Source organism: Megachile rotundata, chromosome 1, assembly GCF_050947335.1.
Source record: "Megachile rotundata isolate GNS110a chromosome 1, iyMegRotu1, whole genome shotgun sequence".
NCBI classification, from domain to species: Eukaryota; Metazoa; Arthropoda; class Insecta; order Hymenoptera; family Megachilidae; genus Megachile; species Megachile rotundata.
The window spans coordinates 10,427,460-10,454,343 of record NC_134983.1 but is presented as its reverse complement, the minus strand read 5'-3'; the positions used below and the strand labels follow the sequence as shown (position 1 = coordinate 10,454,343).

The 26,884-nt window shown below is 36.8% G+C and overlaps 4 protein-coding genes across 7 annotated transcripts in view; 2 read left to right on the top strand and 2 right to left on the bottom strand.

The window, feature by feature from the left end:
• Positions 1-10,854, top strand: part of Syn (synapsin) — a 61,935-nt gene extending 51,081 nt beyond the window's left edge. For both annotated transcript variants that reach the window (XM_012280724.2, XM_012280723.2), the window contains exon 10: positions 368-10,854. In XM_012280724.2, coding sequence (XP_012136114.1) covers positions 368-540 — 173 coding nt within the window. In that variant the 3' untranslated portion in view covers positions 541-10,854. The remainder of the gene's footprint in view (positions 1-367) is intronic.
• A 283-nt stretch (positions 10,855-11,137) lies between these two features.
• LOC105661933 (piercer of microtubule wall 1 protein) lies at positions 11,138-15,716 on the bottom strand. Its single transcript, XM_076533165.1, has 3 exons — positions 15,392-15,716; positions 11,422-11,500; positions 11,138-11,361 (listed from the first exon to the last, which is right to left on the bottom strand). The coding sequence occupies exons 1-3, from the start codon at positions 15,513-15,515 to the stop codon at positions 11,289-11,291; spliced, it is 276 nt and encodes a 91-aa protein (XP_076389280.1). The 5' UTR covers positions 15,516-15,716; the 3' UTR covers positions 11,138-11,288.
• Positions 11,563-13,402, bottom strand: LOC100883655 (osteomodulin). Its single transcript, XM_003701271.3, has one exon. The coding sequence runs from the start codon at positions 13,272-13,274 to the stop codon at positions 12,264-12,266; it is 1,011 nt and encodes a 336-aa protein (XP_003701319.2). The 5' UTR covers positions 13,275-13,402; the 3' UTR covers positions 11,563-12,263.
• Positions 15,717-18,098: 2,382 nt separating the features above from the next.
• LOC100879104 (uncharacterized) overlaps positions 18,099-26,884 on the top strand; it is a 66,804-nt gene continuing 58,018 nt past the window's right edge. For 2 of the 3 annotated variants that reach the window (XM_076531454.1, XM_003701234.3), the window contains exons 1-3: positions 18,099-20,028; positions 20,571-20,766; positions 23,239-23,403. In XM_076531454.1, coding sequence (XP_076387569.1) covers positions 19,648-20,028; positions 20,571-20,766; positions 23,239-23,403 — 742 coding nt within the window. In that variant the 5' untranslated portion in view covers positions 18,099-19,647. The remainder of the gene's footprint in view (positions 20,029-20,570; positions 20,767-23,238; positions 23,404-26,884) is intronic. The other variant, XM_012280725.2, reaches the window with a different exon arrangement.

Sequence of the window (26,884 nt, the reverse complement as noted above, 5' to 3'; positions counted from 1 at the left end):
AGATACGAGTGTATCTACTTATCTCGTGTGTGTGACCCATCTCATAATGCACATCTCATATCTCTATCTCATGTGAGAATGAAGATGTAAAGAAAACTTCATTTTAAAGGTCCATTAATAGTTGTTAACTTTTAACGCTTCTACGGTTTCCTTTACATACACAGTTCTGCAGTAGCTTGAACGGTTCTCAAGTTTATTATTGTATGTCTGATTATGCACTTCTCGATCTACTTAAACTGTCTGACAGTGTTATGATTCTACTTACGTCTGCTTATTGTAGAAGATTCAGAGGTTTCGTGTATCAACACAAATAACAATTATTCAATAATTACCAAAACTACAAAATATCATATTTTGTTGCATACAGCATCGCAATCCAGTACAGTGAGCAGCGCTCCTTCAGTCGGCCGACGTCAAGAGGAACCTCCACCATCGAGAGTACCATTTCACAGACAAGGCAGTCAATCTCAAAGCGAGGATACCGAGGACACGATGAAGAATCTGCGGAAAACATTTGCTGGTATCTTCGGAGACATGTAAATTTACAGAACAGTCCGGACTGTTCTGTAAACTGGATGCACTGGACGTACTGGAGCATAGCAAGTCATATTACCTATTAAGTTAGTCGAAAAGAGAAGGTATTTAAGGCGAAAATGAGTTGATTTAAACTCTTCCATTCAAGATCATTCCTTTTACACGTAATTTACCATTAACTTCTGAGAAGTTTACGGATAGTTTTACGTTTAAGTGTAAGAGCTCATTGAGAACACTCGGCACATAAATGTTTAAGATTTATTGAAAAAGCAAGCGCGACGCCGATATATTTGCAGATTATCGAAGGTGATTAAACGACACTCGCGATATAAAGGTGTACATTTTGCCAACGGTCCACGGCGGTGAAAAACTCGTTAACGTTTTGTTTTCATTCAATAATTTTAGTTGCAATTCGGACGTTTTTGCAATTTTTATATTAACCTCTTCAAGAACATATTTATAATACATACTTATTTCTCTTTAAATTAAGTAATGTCATTTCTTTTGTATGTTCTTAGGTTTGAAATTATTTTAACATAATTTCTATTTAAACTAAGTAAAATATAATTGTTCATAAAAAATTAGATTCGAAGGTCCTTGAAGAGGTTAAACAACAATGGTTTTAACCAGCTATTCGCGGCTACATTGCTTTCAATTTTTCACTCATTAAAATCGCGCGTTCGATAGGTCTAGATGTATTTTCGATAAGGGAAGGGAACGAAAAAATTTCGGGGGGATTTAAAAAAGAGTGCCGTGGTCGTTTATGTATATTAAAGAGAGAAAAATAAGAAAAGAGTAATGTAGATTCTATGTATTCGATGTATTCAGCATTTAAATAGCGGCTAGAAGTATTCTCAGGTTAATACGAGGTAAATCATAGTTTTCCATGCGTGTCCGGTTATGTTGGGTTACCATCGACGTATCCGTTCTGCATACTCGTCTGTCTCGTTTTACGGGAACCGCTGCCACTTGGGTTTTTCGATTCCAACAGGAAACAGTACCATAGAGGCCCCTGTCATCTCCTCATCCGACTTTACTTCAGGCGTCTACTTTTTAGGCTTAACTTTCGATTATAAAATAGACAGAAGGAAAGGAACGAAGAAACGAGAGAAAAAAAAAAGAAAGAAAGATAGAAAGGTTGGATTATAAATTGAATGGATGACGAAAGATTTACAGTGAAATATTTGTAAAATTGTTAAAAAGTATTTATAAGCCGACGTCATTCAACGATGATTGAGGAAACCAAAAAAGAGGAGATTCGGGCATTATACTTGAACATTTGGCTAGAGAAGACATCGTAGATCGGTTGCTGGCCGAACGACAAACCTTTGGCCAGTTTCTAAGAACAAGATCTACGAGTCTGTATCTTAAGCGCACAAATAGTCATTAAGATTTCGAAAACGGACAGTAGGTTGACATCGTGCGTGCGAACTAGGCAAACACGTTTGGACGAAACGGCTGCTACGGCGACAAAATTCTTCTGTAAATCGTCGGTTCGCGTTTCATGAATACTACATATTTTCGGCTAATTCAAAAAGAAAGGGAATTCCTACGACCGACGATCTTTCGATTTGGATAATGTCAAAATTGGTCGCTTTGGATAGAGAGAGCAGCTCGATGTTGAAAACTGTCCTACATTCCGATAACGGATCGCTTCTTTTTTTTCGACATTTTCATCCGAGAAAATTCGGGGGAAAAAGGAGACGTTCGTTGCTCCGTAGAGTTTAAGAACAATACCGAATGAAATCAAAATGTTTATAAACGGGTTCGTGAACTAGGAACGGCGTGGGAGAAAAAGCGACCGCCAGGCGTCGCGGGAGCGAAGAAAATACGGGCATTCTTTAACTTGCGATTTTGCGATCGAGCAAAAGAAATATACCGAGATAACATTTGGTAATCTGCAAATATCAACGCGTTCGCTTGCTTCCTAATTTTTCGATGCTTCTTTGACTCAGTACCGGCTGGATAGAAGGGAAATCGATCTATGATCATTGACGTAACTAGGTAGGAGGGTGGCTAAAATGTGGGCCTACGAGAGTAGGATCTAGGATATTTCGAAATTTTGAAATTCAGAAGTTTGGAAATTACCAAGTCTCGATATCTGATTCTAAAATTTCTGAATTACTGAATTTTCAATTTCCTAAATTCCCGATTTCCAAGTCTTAGACTTGCGAATCCCAAAGTTCTTAATTTCTGAGTTTCTTAACCACTAAATTTTTAAATCCCTAAGCACTCATCCCAACTCCTCAAATCCCCAAATTCTTAACCTTTGAATCTGTATATCCCAATTCCTCAAATCATCGTCTTTTCAAATTTTCAAATTTCTACATTCCTAAATCCCTAAAGTCCCAAATTTCCCAATACTCAAATGTCCAAATTTCCAAATTCTCAAATCACCAAATTTGCAAACTTCCCAGCATTGAACCCAAAACCCCAAATATCCTTCAGAATCCCCAAATCCCCCAAAAGACTAGGTAATGCTTCGCATAATCATGCACTAAGACTACTAGTGAATTTACAGGAATCCAGCATAGAAAATCCTAGTTACGGCAATGTCGATAACGACGAAAAAGAAGTAAACAGACGAACTTTATCCAATGATCTCAATTTATCTTAGCTTAAGAGCTGATAAACGTATTACGACGAAGACAAACCTCGTGGTGTCAGCTTTGAAAGGAAAATACAAATGTTATTCCTTCCAACATTATGTTCCTAGTTACTTTCGAATCTCGATATAATTTCATTCCGATAAAAATTGCGAAGTTGGTTTGAATTGGTTTAGTTAGTTGCAGGGATAAGATAAGACACGCGTAGGGTTGCGAAAGGGAAATACGGGACATAGGATTGCCTTTTTGTTTTCTGTTCGATTTAACTCATTAACTGCCAATCTTTCATATTTACTAAAATTTTATTCTATAGATTCTAGTTATTAACTGTTGTCAAGTAATACTATATATTTGTCAAGTACATCTGAAGTTTGTCATTGCAGTGTGCTTGTACAGTAGTTGTCTATGCTAGCACAGTAATTGTAAAAGCAATGTAAATTAATTATTTGTTTTGAGGTGAACGTTGACAAAAATTTTTTGAGAAACAATATTTTCAATATATTATTGAAATTAGTGGAATAATTTAAATTTCTGTAATCAGTATGTATGCTTCAAGATCGGCACCAATGTATATACATGGTAAAGATAAGGAAGATATTTTACATTGGCAAAGTTTTAACAAAAATTATGTTAGTCTTCAGTAAAAGTATCTGAAAGTAATCTTGTCGAAGGCAGTAAATGGGTTAATTCTCGATGTTAAGTTAAATAATAAAACGTAAACAAAAGACGTGAACTTAATCCATCCTGTACTGCACAATTAACGATCGGTCAATGTATCACAGTCTAGGTTTAGTTAGAAAGTTAGTTACTCGTTAGAGCAACAAGGTGATCAATTAAAATTAATTTCTGAAGTAATAGACGTACGACGATTTGGTTTTCGATGTGCCTTGATACTTAAGTGTCCTTCTTGTCACGTTTCTCACTGAATTCGTAAAACGCACGGAACACTAATCGCACCTACACACAACACACCGTGCACTTAACCGTAAGATCAGTTGTTTGTACTTTTTATATATAATATATCGAAAACACGTGCACCATTTACACGATCATCGCAACGAGCTGTTTGTCGTTCATCGCGTCTCGACATCGTGGATAAACGCAGATACACCGTCCAACTATGGAGATCGACAGTGAACGAAGGTACATTGAATTTCGATCAGAATCTAACACATTCTAACACCGAGCGTTCGATTCGTACCGTTCGATCACGTTTCACGATAGGCACGGCATCGCGATAATTTATTCTACGTTCAACGATTTTAGTCGCTTCAGCATTAGTTTACCTCGAATGTGCACTGCATAGGCTCGGAACATTTTCTTCGGCTTGAACATTTCGTTCAGATCAATTGTCCATACGACAGGCAATGATTCGTAGGAAGGATAGAGCGTACGAGAATAGAATCGCGAGAATAGAACAGAAGCTTCGGGTTAGCTTTCAGAGCTGTATAATTTCATAATTCTCGCGTTTCCACGAATACGAGTCTCGTTATATGGCACTGAAAGCAAAACTTGTGAAAAGTGCAATGTAGGAGCTCATTCCATGAGGTGATTAACATGGGACTTAAAAAATCAGAACGAAACTTACTAGAATTAGATGTTCGACATTTATTTATTTGCAAACATGCATACCTTAAATTTTTGAATTTTCATATTTTAAAACTATCAAATTTGTAAATTTGAAATTTTTTATTAATTCTTTAATTGCTTAATTTTTTAACCCCTTAATTCTTCAAACTTCATAATCAATTCTCAAATCCTCAAGTTTCTAAATACCCTATTTCCTATACAATCAAATTGTTAATATCTAAATTCCCTAATTTCAAAATTTCTCAATTCCTAAATTAATAACTTTGAAATCTCATCAGTTTGACTCTCCTAAATTTCTCCATACGTCTAATATAAAAACTAAGTCCATGAAGTGGAAATCTCCGTAGTCACGTAACTGACAGCCATATATCGAGACTGTGCCGTGGGCGAACGCGAGATTTAGATATCGACAGTTATCGAGACGGTATTGTAACGATATAATGAAATAGAAATTCGTACATACATCATGGACAATCTTACCAGCTGGAATCGCTCGGTCAAGTACAAAGCTTTCCGTAATTAGAAGCTGAAGAGACTCGCTTTCGGAGCTGACGCCACGACGCGGAGAAACGAAACGAAAGCTCGACAGACTGGTTAAAAGTAAAGGAACAGCGCGCATGTTCGATCCGTACTGTTTATGTAGACTTGGTTAAAGATAACGAATATCTCAGGGGTGCAAGTTCATGCACTAGCTAGGATAGAAACATAGAAGAGGCAGCTGGGTACATAAAAGTGCAGTCTAGACGAATCAACGGCATCGACTTCGATCACTGTGACGGCTAAAATTAGCTTCGTCGGAAATATCTTAGCGATTATCCATTTGGAAGCCGAATTTGGCATCGTATTAACACGTTGATTGACCACGGATTAACACCGCGAATTAACACGTTTTCTCTCCGTGTATCAACACGTCATCGTGCGTGGCGTCAAGATTTGAATTCCCATAAGTGTACGTCATCTACACAAGGAATTCTTTTATTGAACTGAAATTACTATGGAACGAACTAGTGTGGAAATAATAGGAAGACTCTAACTAGTATCGAAACATGTGTGCAATCAACGTGTTAAACGACCATCCGTTTAATATCTGTGAAAACGGTTCTACAATTCCAGAACCGCCAAACGAGAATTGACATCAGATTTCTGCATGCATATCGATGATTCCTGTGTCGGTAACATCTTACCGACGGGCGTTTCATTTAGACAATTAGTGATCGTATAATTACGATTGCACTTACCTGAACCTGATATTAGTCGTAAAAAGAAATTAAGCTGGGGTCGATGCAATTTTCATAGTCAACAAATAATTGTTATAGCGAAATTGTTAGGTTGAATCGAAAGTTGGTTTCGTTTTTACATTCTGATTTGTAACCTCATTTTTTAATTTTTAAGAGTTTTGCTAAGAGTTGCTTTACATTAAAGATGGAGATTCTTTCTACATTAAACTTCTTAATTTAAAAAGAACTAAAAGTGGAATAGTCTTAAAAGCTCGTATGTGAAGCTATCCAGAGCATTGAGAAATAAAATGAAATGTAAATAAGAATATTTAAGTAAAAATATCACAAAAACGAAACGACCTTTCGGTTCAATCGACTAGTTTCTACGAAACGATTAACTCGAAGATCGAAGATAGTAGGAATTTACATTCGCAATAATTAATTATGTCATAAGTAATCGTATACGGATGATCGTACGACTCGGACATTAATCAAACGGACATCTTCAAGCATTTCGTTGCTTGATCGTGTTAGAATCCTTGATCAACGACGTTTAACATTCGTTCTAGTGCCCGTGTGATGTAGTGAGCAGCCATTTTGAAATATACAATTTATTGTTCGTTAATTTCGATGGTGTTTTTCGATGTACGAGTAAAGTATAATTTGTAGATAACCATGTGCCAGCAATACCGAACTAGGCTAATGGATTCTAGAAAGAGAAAAAAAAAAGAAAAATATTTGCACCGTCTCGTGTCTCGTTTTTTCACGGTGTTATCGATCTTCTTCGTTGTCTAGCATCATTTTCCTTGTTGCCGGAAGTAGCGTTACGATTAAGCTAACCTATTTAGGGTCCTTGCGTCACTTGATACCGTTGTTGGCTAAGATTTAACGTTCCGTAGATATTTTAAGCTCGTGGAACTAAGCTTAGATGCCTTGGATTAAAAGGATCTTTAGGGCTTAAAGGATTTAAAGGATCAATAATGTTGCGATAGAGTACTTTCGTGTTATCATCGTGAATTTCGATTCTTTCGCGATGCAAAATCGCGAGATGAATTACGAAACACATTGTATTAGATGATCTAAGGTAGTGATGGGCAACTGCGCCTGGATGTAGATGACGTGCTATCACTGATGATCAAATTTAAAATATTTTCAATTCATCAAGTTATTCAATTTTTGTATTATCAAATTTCGATATTTGCTAATTTTCTTAATCCCTGAATCTTCGAGTTCTAAAATATTTTACACAATCCCTAAATTTTTAAATTCCAAAATTTTCAAATTTCTAAATCCTCAAATCATCAGCTACAAAAATTTTCTAACCTTGAAATCCCTAAATCTTTTAATTTCCCAACCACTCAATACCTCAATCCCTAAATTCTTAAATCCTTGAATCTTCAAATCTCAAAACCCTTAAAACCTTCAACCCCTCAGTCCACAAATTCCTGAATTTCAAATTCTAAAATTTGAAAATTCAAAATCTCAAAAGTGATAGATTCGCCAATTTTAACCGAGCAATTGACCCGTCACTAGCTTAGAACACATTAGGTGATGTCGATTTTAATAATCTCGTCGAAAATGTCGAGCGTTCGACGTTGCACAGTAGACTCCCATTATACCACCATCGCAAAGCAGTACTGTAAGAGCGAGAAATTCTTTGTTTCATAAGTGGCAACTGTATTTGACCCTTATTAGTTAGGAAAAGAATTCGCTCTTGCAGTTATATGCACCGTGCATAGCAGCACTCGTGAGCTTTTCTAAGGGTACTCTATTATAGAAAAAGCTCTTTGTATCCGACAAGTTCCATGGATCTCCATACACTGTATAATGGTAAGTGACGTGGAGAGTGTTGATAGTGTGCATGGAAGTGTAAAGGCAATTGAGCGAGAGTCTACTGTACATCGAAACCGTATCAGCGTAAGTATCCAACGATCTTTACTTTAAATTTTCAGTGATTTTTTTGCTTTTTTCTTTCATAATTTTTTTTATGTATCACTCAAAGTTTGAATTATCAAATAGAAATTCTGTAATAATAATAGAGTTTCACTTGTGTATTTTTCTCTTTTTTCAAAAGTCTACAAAGTTGTGCGAAATCACTACAACGAATATGAAATGGGTGAATCGAGAAGCATACTCGCACAATTATAATAAAAAGCTTGCGTTGGATACAGTACGTGTGATCGTTCGAATGCTCGTCCCTTCATTATAATTATTCAGTGTCTCTGTGTCACGAATCTTAAGAATAATATTAACAGTAACAGCAATGGTTAAGGTCAAATTCATTATGATAGATAAGCTAGCGAGTATGTTAGACGCTATATGTAACCTGTATGTTATCTCCTTGATTTCAAAACGAGTGCTAGTCACATGTACTATAATCACTTGACTCTGGTACTCTCAGATACATGACTATTTAATGACGATATATGCATAAACGTATATTATATACTATGATACGAGGCAGTTAATAAATAGCTTATTGCCCGGGATGAACAACGGAGGAACCAACCTTATTGTTCGACGGACGTACACGACGTTGTAAGATGTAAGGAAGATTTCAGGTCTAATTAATTGTAAATCGGTCGGAATGCTATATTATACGAGGAGTAAAAAAACAGCGAATAATTATTACGAATTGGGGTTCGATCGGTGTCTCTGACCAATTATATCGGGCAAACTTGTCCAGTGCAAACAAAATTCCTATATTTTCCTATTTCCAAATTTACAAGGTTCTATTTGAAGCTCTGAGTTAGATTTAAAATTTGCAAATTTTTATATTTCTGAATTTTTTAAATTATTCCAATCTACCAAATTACCAGATTGCTAAGTTAAAAAATTTTCGATTCTCATCAGAATGCACATCAGTGTCCATGAATTTGGACACTTTTGATTACTTGTTGATCGCCATCGATCGACAAGATCAAACCTTTTAAAGGTACAAATTGATTCAATTGGCTATTCAAAACTTGCCCAATATAAACGTTTCACGAGTCACCGAATCGTGCCCCTCTATATGCCAATATTCGATATCAATTGTAACGACAATATAAGGTAATAACGAGGGAGATACTCCTTTCGAACGAGACATGTGTGAGAGAGTAGGATTAGTATAATCTCGATGTTGTTCTCTTTCGCGACGCGCGTATCCCTGATGCGTCGCGAAACCGCATAAACCTACCCCTATGGATCCACCTCGATCGAGCCTCCGATGGAAGTCTCAGACAATCGGGTTCGATCGCACGATTCGATCGCGTCATCGTCGATCGTTCTCCCCGTGTTCTTTTTTCTTCTGTACCCATAATCAAGACTGCTCGAATGTATAACTTCGGGCGTCTCGATTACAGAATATCGAGGAGGCAACAACGAATGATCAATGGAGAGATAACGATCATCGCTGGCACGATCGAATCGGTCACAACTAATTACCGATCCCTCGAACGTACGACCATTTATTACCGTTCTACCTAGCCACTATGTAAAACGCGAAGAAGGAAGGAGAAAGGTTCTTAAGCGATTGCGTAAAATGCGAGTTCTATCTGTCATCGTTTTAGCTGTTAAGGATTCACTCATCACCGAAATATAAATGGAGGGAGCTCCAAAACCAGTAAACGTAAAACTATGTTAAGCGCAGCACATTGAGAATTCGAGAGACTTACAAGGAAATATGTAGTACAATGTATAGGACTGTGTATAGATAGGAGAGGACACGTGTAAAGAGATATTCGGGTGCACGTCGAGTGCTCGTTATCTCGCGAGTTCAATTTTAACAACCCTAGATCGTCAACTGTAGATCATTCCGGATGAATGTTCGAGATTGTCAATTCGATTGTATCGTCAGGGTATGGAACAACCGAAAGAGACCAGTAGATAACGAGCACGAAATTTCATCGAGCATCGAGATCTTTCGTGGATGACGATGAGAAGGATCAACGACACTTGATGCCCGGTGATCATTTCATGGCCTTAATTAAATTTTCATCAGGAGTCAAGTATCTTTGTCGTCGCGTCACGGGTCTAGTTTATCAACGACGACGATTCGGAAAGGCTTACGATCAATCTCACGTTGATTCGCTGTTAACTCGAGTTTGAGCGTCTCGATACGGCGATACGCAGAGGATTCGATTACTGATTCACTCGATTTCGCGCAGTTTTTCACGCGACGCCATTCAGAGAATTTTGATACGTGGCGTGGCGTGCAAAATCTCTGAGCGAAAGATGGCGCTGATCGAGCGAGAAAACCCTCTCGATTCTTTTTCGTAGAGTTTGAATAAAAATCGATCGAATTTATATTGAATTTGTTGTTCGCGTGAGATGTTCGACGTGGGCCCTTGAACAACACGGACATACGTTAGACAGAGTTTCATCCTCTCATTGGACAAATATTGCCATATTTGACTGTGAAACGTGCGGAACGTTTTTGAGGTCGTTATGGTTGTTAATACATTGAAATATTACGAACTCTTATGACGGATTGAGCTGTCTCATTGTGTTATGTACACACATTTATAAATATATAAATATATATATATACATGTTGAAGTTATAATTATCAGTAAATAATGTTCATACTAAGCAGCGTAATCGACGAATGGCATGCACTCAAGATTATAAAGAATGTTATGATACTTCCGCAGTTGAGTTGCGCAGAGTTGTTTCAGAACTTGACGATAAATCCTAGTAAATCTGTAAACGAAGACAAAGGTAGTGAACGTAAAATGAATAAAAAAAAAAACAATAATTCCGGTAATCGTAATAAGAAAGGCACACTTTTAATCCTTACTAGCGACGGGACACCGTGTAATCAAGGGTGGTCGTGTAGGGTCTGTTAACAAATACGATTACTGCGATACGTAAGCTAAAATGTAATAATAAAACGAAAAATATATATATACATATAAAGTATTATATCCCTGAATCTTGTTAATTTCGCAACCTATACTCACAAACATAAAAACCTTGCCTCATTTTTTATTTACGATATTTTTACTAGAATATCAAGTTTATTATCAAGTTTATTAGAGTCTATTAGAGAGATAAAGATTCTTCTCGCTAGGAGTAATTTTTTATCATAATATTTTTTTGGTAGAAGGAACCAATTTATTTGAATACATTTTCTTTTGTTTTATTAGCTTTATTAGAAAAAGTTCGGTATATAGAGGAAATTTAGAAATTATCGAAAGTATATCAGAATTGACAGTGTATGTTGTCAGATTTATTTAAAAATTAAAAGCTTTTAAAAGCGATGTGTAGACAAACAAATATTACGTGATGGTTTGTTACATATGCACTATGAATAGAAAATCGTACATTGGAAGGCATAGATTATTAATAAGTGAAGAATTTAAATAGGGGTTTTGTCCAATTCCGTGTTAAGGGAGCAGTTTCGATACATGCCACCAAGAGCTTGGCTATCACTAAAAGAAGTATTTCGAGGGTAATATCTTGTGGGTACTGTGTGAATATTCGGTGCGTACCATCCGTAGTCCATCGACGTACTCCTGTAACAAGGATGTGGAAGAGGTTTCTCGTCCTGACGATATCCCTCGAAAACTCCTGGAAAAACAACCCTCATCGAATAAAATTGTTCTTTATTTCTCAAAAAAAACTTGACTATACCCCTGTCTTAATGAATGCTATATTTTCAAGTTGTTATTTTACATAAGTCGTGATAAAAAAAACTTATCATAAACAGGAACACATAACATCAAATCTTTCAATTTATATTTAGTTGGAATTCTCATTTTCACTGTCAGAATAATTAAAAAATGTGTGAAAGTCTTAATACAATACTGTAAAACAGTGATGGGCAGATTGAAGAGTTCACTGGCAGTGGTATGCACTTCGTACAGCAATGAGGGTAGGTTTATAGTTTTCACATTTTTTAATTCAGAAACTAATTTGGTTGTTTGATGATTTGACAAGTTCTTGAATTTTTGAGTTCTCAAATTTTCTAATTTCCAAGTTTGACAATTTTCAAATTCTCAAATTTTTAAATTCTCAAATTCTCAAATTCTCAAATTCTCAAATTCTCAAGTTCCAAAGTTCTCAAGTTCCAAAGTTCTCAAGTTCCAAAGTTCTCAAGTTCCAAAGTTCTCAAGTTCCAAAGTTCTCAAGTTCCAAAGTTCTCAAGTTCCAAAGTTCTCAAGTTCCAAAGTTCTCAAGTTCCAAAGTTCTCAAGTTCCAAAGTTCTCAAGTTCCAAAGTTCTCAAGTTCTCAAGTTCTCAAATATTTTAATTCACAAATTTTCAAATATCTGCAAGTTTCATCTTCCTCAATTTCGTGCACCCTCTACCCATCACTGCCCTAAAATTCAAAATTATAGTTCCATCTTCGTGCACTCGTACGGCAACTGATACTCGACGTTCTCACACCGAAACCGTCCCTGCACTTTCGAAACGTTGTCCAATACAAATCCGCGTATCTTGAAACCAGGGTCAACGGTGACGTTCTTCATCCTAGCAAACGCGGCCATGTCGACGAATCGTAGCTCGTTGTTGTTCAAAAAAAGTAGCAACAAATTGTCCAGTCCTTCGAAGCTGTCCGCCTTAAGCATGACGATCTGATTTCCATTCAACCATAAAGAGTTCAAGTTCTTCAGGTAACGGAAAACTCCTCCGGAAATGGTTTTCAGTTGATTTCTTCCCAGATCCAGTTCGTTGATTTCGCCGAGTCCGCGAAATACGTCCGGCTGCAAGGAGGAGATTTTATTCCTGGACAAATATAAAAGATCGATGTGAGGCAGTCCATTGAACGCCCCAACTGGCACTTCCGTGATCTCGTTCGAGTCCAGAGCCAACGTTTCCAGATGTCTGAGTCCTTTGAACATATTCCTTTTCAATACGATATTATTATTCGTTGCGTATAACTCGTGAAGGTCGCCTAGACCCCTCCACATGGCTGGTCGAAAGGAACTTATATTGTTGTAATCCAAAAGCAACGTTTCTAAACTGCGTAGTTTTATAAACGCTCCATCTTCTATATCAACGAGGCTATTGTTCTTCAGATCCAGGTACGTTAATTGATCCAGAGGAGAGAAATAATGTCTGGAAATGACAGATAACTGATTGTCGCGGATGTAAAGGGCAGAAGAGTTAGCCACTTCGACGAAAGCGTCCTTGGCTATGTCCAGAATCCTTAAACCCTCCAAATGTAGCTCTATGTCCTCGATGGTTTGTACAGCGTTAACATCCTCGAACGAGACGCTGTGCAACACACCGTTGGCCAGACAAACGTACAGATGGTTGTAAACTTGGCAGTCCACCTCCTCGGTGCTAACGTCTTGAGCGGTGACCGATAACAGGAGATAAACGAGCAAGAGGAAGCACATGGTGTGCTCAGATGCTGGATACGCACTGAATGCGCGAGGAAGCGTTTCGACGTGCTGTCGACGGAATAAACCGACCGTTACCGTTCGACAGATACCACTGGATAAACATATCGGTTGTACCAGTGATGAGCTACTGCGAGGGCGCGGACCTCGGGGTCTGTGCACCGGCGATCAGTGCGACCGTTGTCTTGGATGCAACTGTAGGAGGGACGTTCTTGGAAGAGGACATCAAGGGTCTTATAGTGAAAGCTAATCGAACACTTTATTTTTTCCTAAATTCAAATTTTTTATTTTAACTCGAGTTTCAAAATTTTTACTCTACTTGATTTGGAGGTTTATATATTAGAGAACTTGAGAGCTTTAAAATTTGTGAGTTTGAGAATGTTGGAAAATAATTTCTAAAATTTCTTGGATATTTTTAAAATTTCTATGCTTATCACTTTGAAAATTTAACAATTCTTAAACTTGGAATTTGTGATTTTCAGAATTTGGAAGTTTAAAGTCGTAACCATATGATTTTATAAATTTCTAAACTTGTAAATTTATGATTTGAAAATTTTCATATATTTGAAATTGTGGAATCCTGTTCGTGAAACAGTGCCCGTGAGATCTTCGATATTTATCCATCACTAGGTTGCAGTAACATAACTCGTCGATCGAGTCTCCATAGAAATGTTTTATTCATTTTAGAACCGTTAAACGCCAATTGCTCTCTGGAAACACAGACCCTCTGTTCCGATCTCGATGAGGTTAACGTTTTCAATTTTATTGAAATCGAGCTATGCTTATTGTTCGAAATAAATTTTCCCCACGTTAAAATTCATAATTCTGGACCTTTTGTTTGCTCGATTTTTATATTCCTTTTCAAGCTCGGTTCACTAAGAAATTTGTTAACCTTTGTTGCTTTGATCTGACAGCTGTGTATTCCCGAAGCACGGAATAATCTGACAGATTGAATATGCATTATTTCCTTTGAAGGGAAACGTAGGTGTAATTCGATCAAGCGAACTTCAAACAAAATGGCTGTAGTGTTTTCGTGTAGACGATGTAATTGTTTGACGTCGAATGTCTGGTGAAAGTGGAAGAAACGCGTAAGCTTGAAACAATGACTATCTTGTGAAGGGTTCCTATGACATATGCAAAAATGTCTGCATTGCCGATAAGCCTCGAGGAACGTAACGATCGTCGGTACGGATTTATTAATAGCAGAACGTTATCGTTTCACTACGAAGAACTTCTTATTGCGGAGTCTACGGCGAAACGATGTGCTTTCGCGTTACGCGAAATTTCTCAAGACGAATTTAAAGGGGTATAAAGTAATCCAAATGTTCTCAGAACTATTTCTCTCTTTATTCGTCTAATTAGTTAGATAATCTTTTACTACTTAATTTTCTGAAGCTTCGAGCTCTAGGACGAATTTTACATTAATTTTTGTTTTCTTGTTAGATTATTAAAATAGTACTTCTGAATTGCAGTTTAAAATTAGATCTTTTTTTAGATTATTACAATACTAGTACTTCCACATTATAAATTATTATAATCATATCTCACAATTGTAATTTTGAATTATTCAAATGACTCTTCTTAAACAGTGTTACAAATTTATACCAATATTCAAATTGTAGAATCTCTAAAATAAATATTTAAAAAACACAGAATATTTGGTGTACGAGCCATAGTCATTAAAATTAGAGAAGCTGGAAGAGGCCAGAAAAAGATTCTAGTTACGCCAATGTTATCGCATAATGCGGTTCTTTTTAACGAGCACCGTACCCGAAGAGAAATTTTCATTTAATACGAAACGTAATATCATGAAGGCGAACCTTAAATTCTATGGACTCATTTAACGCGAAAAGATGATAGCTGTGTAAATTTATAGTTGCCTTTAATCACTACCAGCGAATGAAGACGCTCATAAACAGACACATAAAGCAACTAAGTACTCTATTTTCAGCAATTAAATTTTGTCGACGTTAAGAAACGTGATCAAAGATTACATTAATGTCGAAAACCAAGCATTTCGAAAAGATGAACGTTTCACGAAAGTAACGTTACGATTGCAACACGCTATTGATGAACCATTGATAGGCTAGTACCAATGAATTATTCAGACTCACGTGGGTACATGAATCGCGTCGGTAGATTACAGGTTCGATAAATGTCATCGGTGCGTGGTCCGAAAGAAACCTCTGTTTTCTCTTCTTCCTTCTTTTCGTCGCACACGCATGGTGTTTCGATCATTATCGGATTACGAGCAGCTCAATCGAGTCCTGAATGGGTCGTAATGACCGAATCGTAAAGCATAATATCTCCGTAGATTCCTGTGAAATCACACTGCAATTTCTGTTTTCTCGACGTCGGCCATAAATGTTCGGTTCCTATAGCGACAATATCTTGTGTGTACACGACCAACGAATCGATCAAACCATCTTCGATTCACCGTGCAGTAAATTCTTGATGAAACGATGGAATTTCAATGTCCTTTATCGATTCGAACACTACTCTTTCCTCCAGAAAATTAAGTAACATCTCTAAGTTATGCTGCAATCGAAAAGATCATAAGGGTAGCAATATACCGAGAGTCTATTTCGGACACTGTAATTATGGAAATTGCAAATATGCATTTGCAATTTCAATTTTACGAAATTTTATTTGTATTTATATCTTTTATAGTTCTTATTTTCTTTTATAGTTCAGGAAAGATTTTTGTATACTCTCTTTTGTAGTTAATTTATTTTTTGTGTTTTTATAAATGTATAAGTATAGTTTGGTAAATTTAGGTAAATGGGATGGGTACTTTTAGTACCAATTTAGTGCTGATTAGTTTGATATTTTGTGCAAAGATATTCTTTCTTGGCAACGTTCTCAAGTTGTCCTCGGTTTCTTTAGTATCCCTTAGCGTCGTCTTTTTTATTAGGAAAAGGGTTATTGAACCTACCAGGTGAACGACTAGTGCACACCAAGAGAGCATTTAAAATTCTAGCTGAGTGTGCACTACGTTACGTCGGTCGCAGTATCAGCGACACCGATAACAGCAGCGGTTTCATTGACCGCCTTAAAGTCGTACTTCCCATCGGGAAACAGTAACCAAAGCATTCAAATGCAACGTGAATAGCAAGCCAAATACTTTGTCAACAATTTTGCAAATAAACAGCAAGAAAAAACTCAGACCAATTTATTTCTTTCTAATTATAACCTCATTCGTGATTACTCAGATCAAGTAAAAGTCTGTAAAATGAGAACCATTGTGGTTTACGTGTTCACATTGTTATGCTAAAATGATTATCACCAACTGTTAGTTTTAGTTGATTATAACATGAATTTTAGAAACGTAAATAAATGTAAGATTATTTCAGTTTTTTTTTTAAATAGAATGTGTGACGTGCTTTGTAAAAAGGAGGTTATGGTGCGAATATATCGATTTTGATTTTATCGTGTTTTCTTATAGTAAAAGGTATGCGTTATGGAGAGAAAGGTTTATTTAAATAATTAGTAATTTAAATAAGTTGATAATTATAACTAAGATTTATTTCAATTTAACAGTTACAAAGTATTAAGTATTATTGAGTATCTAGAATGTAACAAATGTCAAACATTTTAATACTCCAGTAGCTCAATGTCTTGTACAGCAATAAACCAGTACCTAGTGTTTCAATGTTCCAATACCACAGTATCCAAATATCTGAATACCTAAACTTCTAATTATCTAAATATTTCCACATCGCAATAACCCAATATCCAGACACCCCCAGATATATACAGATATCTGAACAGCCTATATTCCAATATTCCAATATCCCAATGCCTTATTCTAAAATTCTAAAATTCTAAAATTCTAAAATTCTAAAATTCTAAAATTCTAAAATTCTAAAATTCTAAAATTCTAAAATTCTAAAATTCTAAAATTCTAAAATTCTAAAATTCTAAAATTCTAAAATTCTAAAATTCTAAAATTCTAAAATTCTAAAATTCTAAAATTCTAAAATTCTAAAATTCTAAAATTCTAAAATTCTAAAATTCTAAAATTCTAAAATTCTAAAATTCTAAAATTCTAAAATTCTAAAATTCTAAAATTCTAAAATTCTAAAATTCTAAAATTCTAAAATTCTAAAATTCTAAAATTCTAAAATTCTAAAATTCTAAAATTCTAAAATTCTAGAATTCTAAAATTCTAAAATTCTAAAATTCTAAAATTCTAAAATTCTAAAATTCTAAAATTCTAGAATTCTAAAATTCTAAAATTCTAAAATTCTAGAATTCTAAAATTCTAAAATTCTAAAATTCTAAAATTCTAGAATTCTGAAATTCTAAAATTCTAAAATTCTAAAATTCTAAAATTCTAAAATTCTAAAATTCTAAAATTCTAAAATTCTAAAATTCTAAAATTCTAAAATTCTAAAATCCTAACATCCCAATATCCAGCTATTTGAATATTTAATACCAAATAACCACCCACCACATTTTTCAATATTTTCCGCTATTTACTCCCGAAAAAATTCGAGCAATTTTAAATTAAAATACGTCAAAAGATTGCAAATTCCCAATCGATATTTCATAAAATATGCAACTTGCTCGAATCGTTTTTTCCCATTTTTTTATATTTTATTTTTTATGCTCGTAAAATTTCACGCATAGCTGTTCGAGACGTTTCACTTTTTTCCATCTTCGCTATCCCTTTTTCCATTTATTTTTGAATGCCCGTAAAATTCCCTGTGCAATTTTTATTTGACGCTCCGAGAATTCGTCGCATCTTCGCATTGGACACGCGGTGATCATAAATAACGACAGCTGTGTCGTTCGTCGCGCTCGCCACCTCTGTCAACTTGCTGGCTGGCAACGTAAGTGTAGGGTACGGACTTAATGAAACGATTATCATCGCCGGCACTTCCAGTTGCGGTCTGGCCACCAGAAGCGAATTGCTCGCCTCGTGATAAGGGTTACGACGCGTACAGAATGCAATGAAACACCGCGGAAGAATATTCGAACTCGGCGCGAAACTACGGAAATTACTGCAATCCTCGTGAGTACGATCGTCCGTGGAGAAGTTGTTAAATCGACAAAAAAGCCCGCGAGGAATAATACAATGTCCACAGTGTGCTTTCGTGTAATTCAAACATAACAGTGAAGATACCAATTAACATATACACCGTTAGAACGTGCGAACGGTGAAACGAAATTCGATTTAAAAATGCACACACGGCGGCTCTAATTGAACTCTATAAATACAACGCGACATTTTCAAGTTTGCCCAACGGAAGTGCGAAACCTGTGACATTTAACCGCGCAATAAATTGCCGGTATTAATCCAAGTAAATATACTTACGTCGAATCATCGTTCTTTGTTAATCTTCCTCCCAAAAAGAATTACCGCTGCCTCGCTAGCAAATATTGTTATAAATTGTCACGTCTGTGATACTTTAATATTACGGACATCGAGTGACGTTCCACACTTCCTAAATCCTTGATTTTCGCAGGAACAGTTACGAGTGACAGTTCTGATAAATGTTAGATAATTGTGGAGGTCATTGTTTATCATCGTTCAAACGATAAACGATCTGTAATTTATATGCTAGGTACATGCGTCCATAAAATTGCGTTTAAAAGTAACGAAATCACCTACAAGAAAAGAACATGCATCTAAATGAAGCTTTCGTATAATCTTTTTGTACTTTTGCTCGACAAGCTGTTCAGGGTGTGCAAGTTGGAATCTGTATGTCACAGGGTATGTAATTAATAGCAAGTTGCATGTTGATTTGTAGAGGTACGGATTAACAAATAGTGGGGGGACAGGCAATCTGATAGTGGGGACCGTGTAACTGTCAGCGAGCAGACACTTGTTCATAACTAATCTATAACTTCGTTAATGTTATGAATCCAAACAAACGCAGATACACAAGAACCTGTATTTCTGCAAAATGTAAAATAAAGTATCTTAGAAAGTAACGAGAGAAAAAAGCAAATAAAGGCTTCGAGAGAGAAAACAAAAAGGTTTCATCCACCATTTTGTATCCGTTTTTCTGTACGCAGCTGCGAGTTCAGTGGACCACGAAGATTCGTTCGGACGGTTTCTTAGATTGCTGGGGTGTTTGGATTCTAGAAAATTTCTTGCCGTCGGTGAATTTGCATTCGGTATGTAAGCGGTCTCGTGTTTCCTGCTAACAAGTTTCCGCGCTGAAGTTGTACGCGGAGATCGTCGAATCGAGAACGATAACCAACGTGACCCAACCCCTTCATTTCGACAGAAAACCATTTGTCCGCTCGAGCATAAATACGCTGCGGAATAATGAGCAAACATTTAGCGGATCGCGAACCGTACGGTTAAAAATTTCCGATGGACACGATTCAGCGAAAGAGTTGAACACCCTAGGTAGCCATGAGCTGCAACGTTGTGATGCCGTTGAAGAAGTACGAAGAAATCAGTTACCGGGTAAAATGCGTGGCTGTGGAAAACGAACGCGTGTTCGGCGACGTTTATGTCACGCGACAAACGAGGAACCTTTTGTACTGCGCCGACGGATATCAGTTTCCTTCGTTGTACGACAAGAGAAAATGTAACCTGTTCGAGAGGACCTGGCAGGGTCCGGATTTTCTAGAATTGAACAGGAGAAAACCGACGAGGAGAGCTAGCGCGACGCCGGTCGAAGTTACGAAGAAATGTTTGAAAAGGTCGAAATCGATGAATGACGCGAGGAATTCGAACGTGGACGTTTGCAATAAGGATGTCAAAAAGGAGACTACGATAAAAAAACCGAAGGTATTGTTACAGATAGAGATCTAGGGGTCTGGAGAAATAGGGGTCTCGAGATATGGGGGACTAGAAATGTGGAGATGTAGAAATTTGAGGATATGGGATGTAGAGACCTAGGGTTGTAGGAATACTGAGATATCAAGAGCTACAGATCTAGGAATACAGAGATATAGAAATCTAGAAATTCATAAATATTGCAATGTGGAGACCTAGGAATGATATGAATCTAGAGATGTACAATTGTGAGGTTATGTGAATCTAAGGATATAAAGATCTAGGAATTTGGAGATGTAGAAATTTCAGAATGTAGAAACCCGGGGTTGTAGAAATGCAAAAATAGACCTCGTATTTTCACAAAATAAATATCACTAATTAACTGTAGCAATACTTAGGTACCCAGGTGTAATATATTGTTTGTCTCTATAAATCATAATTAGCCCATCATCCACAGTTTACCGCCAAATTTATGACGGTCATCAGACCCCCATAATTATACTACGTCATCATTAACGTGTTAATAGGATTGTAATAAAAACCGTCATTTACAGACGTATCCCCCGCCATTACCCAATCCACCAGAAAAAAAGGAAAGAACGGTGTCGTTGTTAGTGGATCAGTTATTGCTGGATATCTACGGATTGCCAGACGGTGATAGAAGGCGATCGGAAAGCGACTCGACAGCTTCATCCCTGAGGATACATCCGCAACACCAGCATCTGCAAAAGGCGCGTCTGCTATGGAAAAGTAAGAGTAATTCAATATGAGATGGAAACGTTGTACGTGTGTATCGCGTAGGAAAAAAGGAGGGACGAGCCGGAGCGTGGGTGTCTGATAAACACGTTTAGCTGGAGGACGTTTATTGTGGATCCCGTTTCCCGTGGAAACGGAGAAAATGCTTATTTAACCGATAGAACTGGAGAACGAGGATGGCTAGACTTATTGTCTGCTTGTCGACAAATAATTCAAGTAGAGTCGGGAGTAAATCTCACATTATTATTTATTATTGCTGTACGTGAGATTAATACATTTGGGAACTTGGGAATTTAGGGATTTAGGGATTTAGGAGTTTAGGGATTCTGGGATTTAAGAATTTGGAGATTTGGGAATTTGGGAATTTGGGAATTGGGGAGATTGGAAATTGGGGAGATTAGGAATTGGGGAGATTGGAAATTGGGAAGATTGGGAATTGGGGAAATTGGAAATTGGGGAGATTAGGAATTGGGGAAATTGGAAATTGGGGAAATTGGAAATTGGGGAAATTGGAAATTGGGAAAATTGGGAATTGGAGAAATTGGTAATTGAGGGATTGTAGTATTGGGGAATATGGGAATTTGAAAACTTTGAAATTTGGGAGCTTGGAATTTGGGGAGTTTGGAATTTGGGGAGCTTGGGATGTGGGGAGCTTGGGATTTGGAGAGCTTGAGATTTGGGGAGCTTGGAATTTGGGGAGTTTGGAATTTGGGGAGCTTGGGATGTGGGGAGCTTGGGATTTGGGGAGCTTGAGATTTGGGGAGCTTGGAATTTGGGGAGTTTGGAATTTGGGGAGCTTGGGATTTGGGGAGTTTGGAATTTGGGGAGCTTGGGATGTGGGGAGCTTGGGATTTGGGGAGCTTGAGATTTGGGGAGCTTGGAATTTGGGGAATTTAGAATTTGGGGAGCTTGAGATTTGGAGACCTTAAGATTTAGGGAGCTTAAGATTTGGGGAGCTTGGGATTTGGAGAGCTTGGAAATTGGGGAGCTCTGCAATTTGCAAACTGGGAAATTTGCTAACTTAGAAATTAAGAGCTCTGCCAATTCAGGGATATAAAAACACACTACACCAAGTACAGTTAATAAACCATCACCAATTTTAAAAATGATCAGCATGACCAATACTTAGCGTTCAAATTAAATTGCGACGTACGAAATTAGGCAAAGATACTCTGATAGAAGCTGACGAGACAAGAGGTCGCGGTGCCGAGACAGACAAGCGACCTCGTTGACTTCGAAGCAAGAAGGTTCTTTGACTTAGAGTGCTACCTTTCTCCTTGTTTTTCTTTCGAGGAGGGAAACGCTTCTTTTATCTCCATACACGGCGCTGCTTCGTTCCATCTCGTTGAACATGCATAGCGTAAACCAGGGGGTGAGATTGCGTGAATTTTAAAAACCGAAACCCATGAGCACGCGTCAAGCTCATCACGCAGAATGGACGCTTACTGCTAAACTTAAAACCGGGGACTAAAATAAATGTTAAGTCGATTGGAATATCAGTGGTTCTCACCTTTCAATATGTTGTAGCTCAAAATTCTTTCTTTTTGTAATATACATCCTTACACATTTCATCAATGTTTTTGTATAATTAACATGAGCAAAATTTTGATATCTCTAAATAAATAAATTTGTAGATTTGAACATCCACAGTCTCGTAAATAGATGCAACTATAAATACACAAATCTGTAAATCTATAAATTTGTAAATGTCACGTTTGAAATTTTAAAACTATGTACATATAAAAATATGATTCTGAAGATCTATAACGCAAAGTCAATTTTCTTTTTCAAACAGTCTCAAAATGATTTTAATTCAAGAAAACGTAAATGGATTGGATAGATCAAGTCTTTCGTAAAGTTGGATGAGTTGAATTTTAACGTTGAAGCGATCGTAATTTAACTTGGTTGCTAAAGATTTACTGCAGGAACCGAGAACACCTGAAGTCGTGTTCGGAATGATGAAAGAAAATATATAGGAAGGGGTTGGTTTCGTCTAGCAGGATCGAAGAACGCAGAGAGCATAAAGCGGAAGGGTTGAGAAACTTTAATCTTCCGGGGTCAACGTAAGCACGAGGATGAGTTCTTTCGGGCCGTTATCGAGATTGCGACGAGAATTCGAATATTTTCTCAAAGTGTCTCGCCTTTTAGACGAACTCTAATTTGGTTCTAGATGTACTCCTTCGCAGATATTAATTTTGCGAAAAGTTTTTGGAAATGATATACCGTCTCCATTTTAGTCTTCTGGTTAGAGCAACAGATACATAGATGTACATAGATATTCATAGAATTACTCTGTAGTAACATTTATTAATATATTAAGTAGTTTACAAGAATAATATTTTCATAAGTACTTTCAAATTTTTGGATTAATTTTTGTAGGGTTCTTTCTTCCGGTAATTATTAAAATTAAAGTCTATTTTTTTTGGAATGAACAAGTGTATTTGTGATGGGAATTTAATTTTCCAGCGAACCACGAGCTTCAAATTCTAGTGTTGAAGTTGCGCGACCACATCAATCATATTGGTGGAATACTTATTCGACAGCTGCGACGAAAGGATTATCTAGCCATCAAACGTGAAAAACAGTGTGGCATAATTACGGCTCATCTTCAAGCTCTTAGCCCAAAACGTGGTGAGTATATTTTAATAATACCTAAAATTCCGCTGTTCAAAACATTCTCATAGGTTATAAATCTATTTTTTTCGTGTACATTGGAAATTGGGGGGATTGGGAATTGGGGAGATTGAGAATTGGGGAGATTGGGAATTGGGGAGATTGGAAAATGGGGGCATTGGGAATTGGGAAAATTGGGAATTGGGGAAATTGGGAATTGGGGAAATTGGAAATTGGGGAAATTGGGAATTGGGGAAATTGGGAATTGGGGAAATTGAGAATTGGGGAAATTGAGAATTGGGGAGATTGGGAATTGGGAAGATTGGAAAATGGGGGCATTGGGAATTGGGGAAATTGGGAATTGGGGAAATTGGGAATTGGGGAAATTGGGAATTGGGGAAATTGGGGAAATTGGGAATTGGGGAAATTGGGAATTGGGGAAATTAAAAATTGGGAATTGGGGAGATTGGGAATTGGGGAAATTGGGAATTGGGGAAATTGGGAATTGGGGAAATTGTATATTTGGGAAATTGGTGATTGAGGGGTTGTAGTATTGGAGAATATGGGAATTTGGGAATTTGAGAATTTTGAAATTTGGGGGCTTGGGACTTAGGGAGCTTGGGATTTGAGGAGCTTCGTGTACATTAAATTTTTATTAATACACTCAAATATTCTGTCCCAAAAATCATCCCTTCACCCCTACATATTTTCTTACTAAAATCTGAAAGACCTCAGTAATCTACATAAAATAACACCAAGAGTTAAAAAAATAAATATTTCCACAAAATATCGTAAAAACAACAAAATCAAATCATTCTTTTTTTCTCGATATTCCAAAGTCATTCAAATCAACGGAGATAAAGTAACATTTCCCAAACAGCAATGCCTGTTTAACCATGGAGATAATGTCCGGGAGTAAACAATAGGCTTTCGCATAATACGAAGACACGTCGCTCGAAGCTCCAGGTTTCCTTTCGAACAATAAAACTGTCGTTCGACAAAAGCGATCTTCGTTTCGTTCGACGTCAAAAACAGCCACGCGATTTGTGTGGCTACTTTATAACCGCGCTGGCAACTTGTTATTTATCTTATCGCTTTTTCACGTTCATAAATATGGAACAGTTGGAACAGCAATTCTAATGGACAGTAAAACTGACTCGAGTACCGGATGCTAATGCAGGTACACAAATTAAGTACAATATTAAGCACATATCCGACTAAGGTAACTACGAAAATTAAGTTAACCTTTCGTTTTGCATCTATTGTTATATAATGGGCTGTTATGGTTGGCTTGCCACATTTTTTTATTCGAATATTTGAGATTTCGAAAATATTTTAGTAGGAAGTTTTGGATATTTGGATATTTGGTACCTTTGAACATTTGGACATTTGGTACTTTTGAACATTTGGACATTTGGTATCTTTGGACATTTGACTTGACATGTTGACAACTTGAAAATTTGAAGATTTGAGAATATTAATAATTTTAAATTTTTCGAGGTTCACAGGCTTGTTTTCTAAATTTCCTAAATTTGTATATTTCTAAATTTCCCATAGTACTAAATTTTCCAAATTGCCTACATTCCTAAATTTCCTATATTTATAAGTTTCTCAGATTCGTAAATTTCTAAATTATCCACTCTTGCAAAATTTCTCAAAATTCCGAAATTCCCACATCTCCAAATATCCCAACTTCTAAATCCGAGAGTATGAAAATTTGATCCCGGAGAGCGCCATGACTTCTCAGTCTAAACTAAACAATATAAGTCTACTGTACAACAAACTACATATTCGTAACTTCCTTTACTGTCACACTAACTCGATCAGATTAAATTCGCAACACCAGCTGAATCCCACCGCCTACGCGTTTCATCTTCAATAAACGCGTTAAGAGCGTGTTTGCGTCCCTCAGTTATCGCGCATGCCTGAAATTCAAAATCCCCTACTGGACCATAATTAAACCTTCTCGATCTCTCGCATATAACTCGTCAATTTGCTGCTATTCGTTTCAGTCGACCACGAGACACTTTCAGCCCGGAGTTGCCACTTAAAAGCTACCCACTTTAGCAAACGCGTTATCGATGCTTTTTAACGTGGTATCTGCGAGTGGCAAACACGTCGTGCACGGTCGACTCTTCCGGAAAACAAAGAGGCTGGTTTTCACGTGGCACGGTGTCGTCGGTAATCAATAATTAGACTTTGCCGCGCGTATACCGCCCAACACGCATGCCCGTCGCGTCGTGTGAACGCGCGACCGAACCACCGGCACGTACCGTCATTGATAAAGTTTTAATGATGTTGCGCCTGCGAGCCGGAAATGCGGAACTTTCCTTGGTCTTCAACTTCGGATCTGCATTTAGTGCGATGAACTCGCATCGAACGATTACATCTACTTACAGACTGACACGCTTTCTATTGTCTTTGAAACGTTTTGGCGCATCGAACTTGAAATATTCTTATTTCTATGATTAGGGAAACCAAACTCGAGTAGTCGATGAAGTTCAGGTTGGAAATTTGAACACCCACATTTTCTGATATATTTGAATATACACAGTGTTTGAACTTTATGAAATATTGGAATGTTGGAAATACTTGAATTTTCTGGAAGACTTCAATATTCGATGTACTTGAATTTTTCGGACTAGTTGAACATTCAAAGTGCTCGAATTTACCGGAATATTTTTATGTTTGAATCAGTTGAATTTTCCGAAATGTTTGAGTAGTTGAACCATGCGTACTTCAAACGTTTTCAAAGCCGCTAGAAATTAATTACTGTGAAATTTGATTAAGCAAGATCAGACAATAATTTTCAACAAGTATACAGATACAGAAATAAGAATTTGAAAAATTATAATTGAAGACTAGAACATGCTCATTGTAAGAGTATTGTACCTAAACTAGAACTGTATCTAAACTAGAAGTACTGTACCTAAACTTCTTAGATGATTAGAAATTTGATGATGTAAGATAGTAAAATGTGAAGTTACGTTCCACATGTTAATGACACAAAATCAAAATAAATTAAAAGAGGTTATCTTGTAACTATCTATCATCGCATCGGTTTTACCGCTTTTTCTTCTATTTTCAAGAGTAACACTTCCGTGGTCATTTGTCATCCTTGACTCGAGAAACTTATCGACCCCGTGCAATTTTTCAAACGCCACCTCTAAACTGTTCTTTCGTAAAAGCTTCTTCGATAGCGCAAACTACCGTGAAAAATATTAAATAACCGTTTATGAGTTGTTAGCCTGACGCGTTTTGCGAGTATAAAAACGTAAACTCGTAAAATAAATGTGCATACGAAAATGTATTCATGAGGATTATCTGATGATATTTTTAGCTGTCAAACCTAATTCTTGAGTCTAAAATATGCAGAAACATGGCGATCAATGTTTTGCTGCATTGTACTAAATATTTATGGTACTTCATGTATTAGTAAATTGTACCTTTTATTATTATGGGAGCGTTGAACTCATTTTATAGGGTATAGATTTATGTC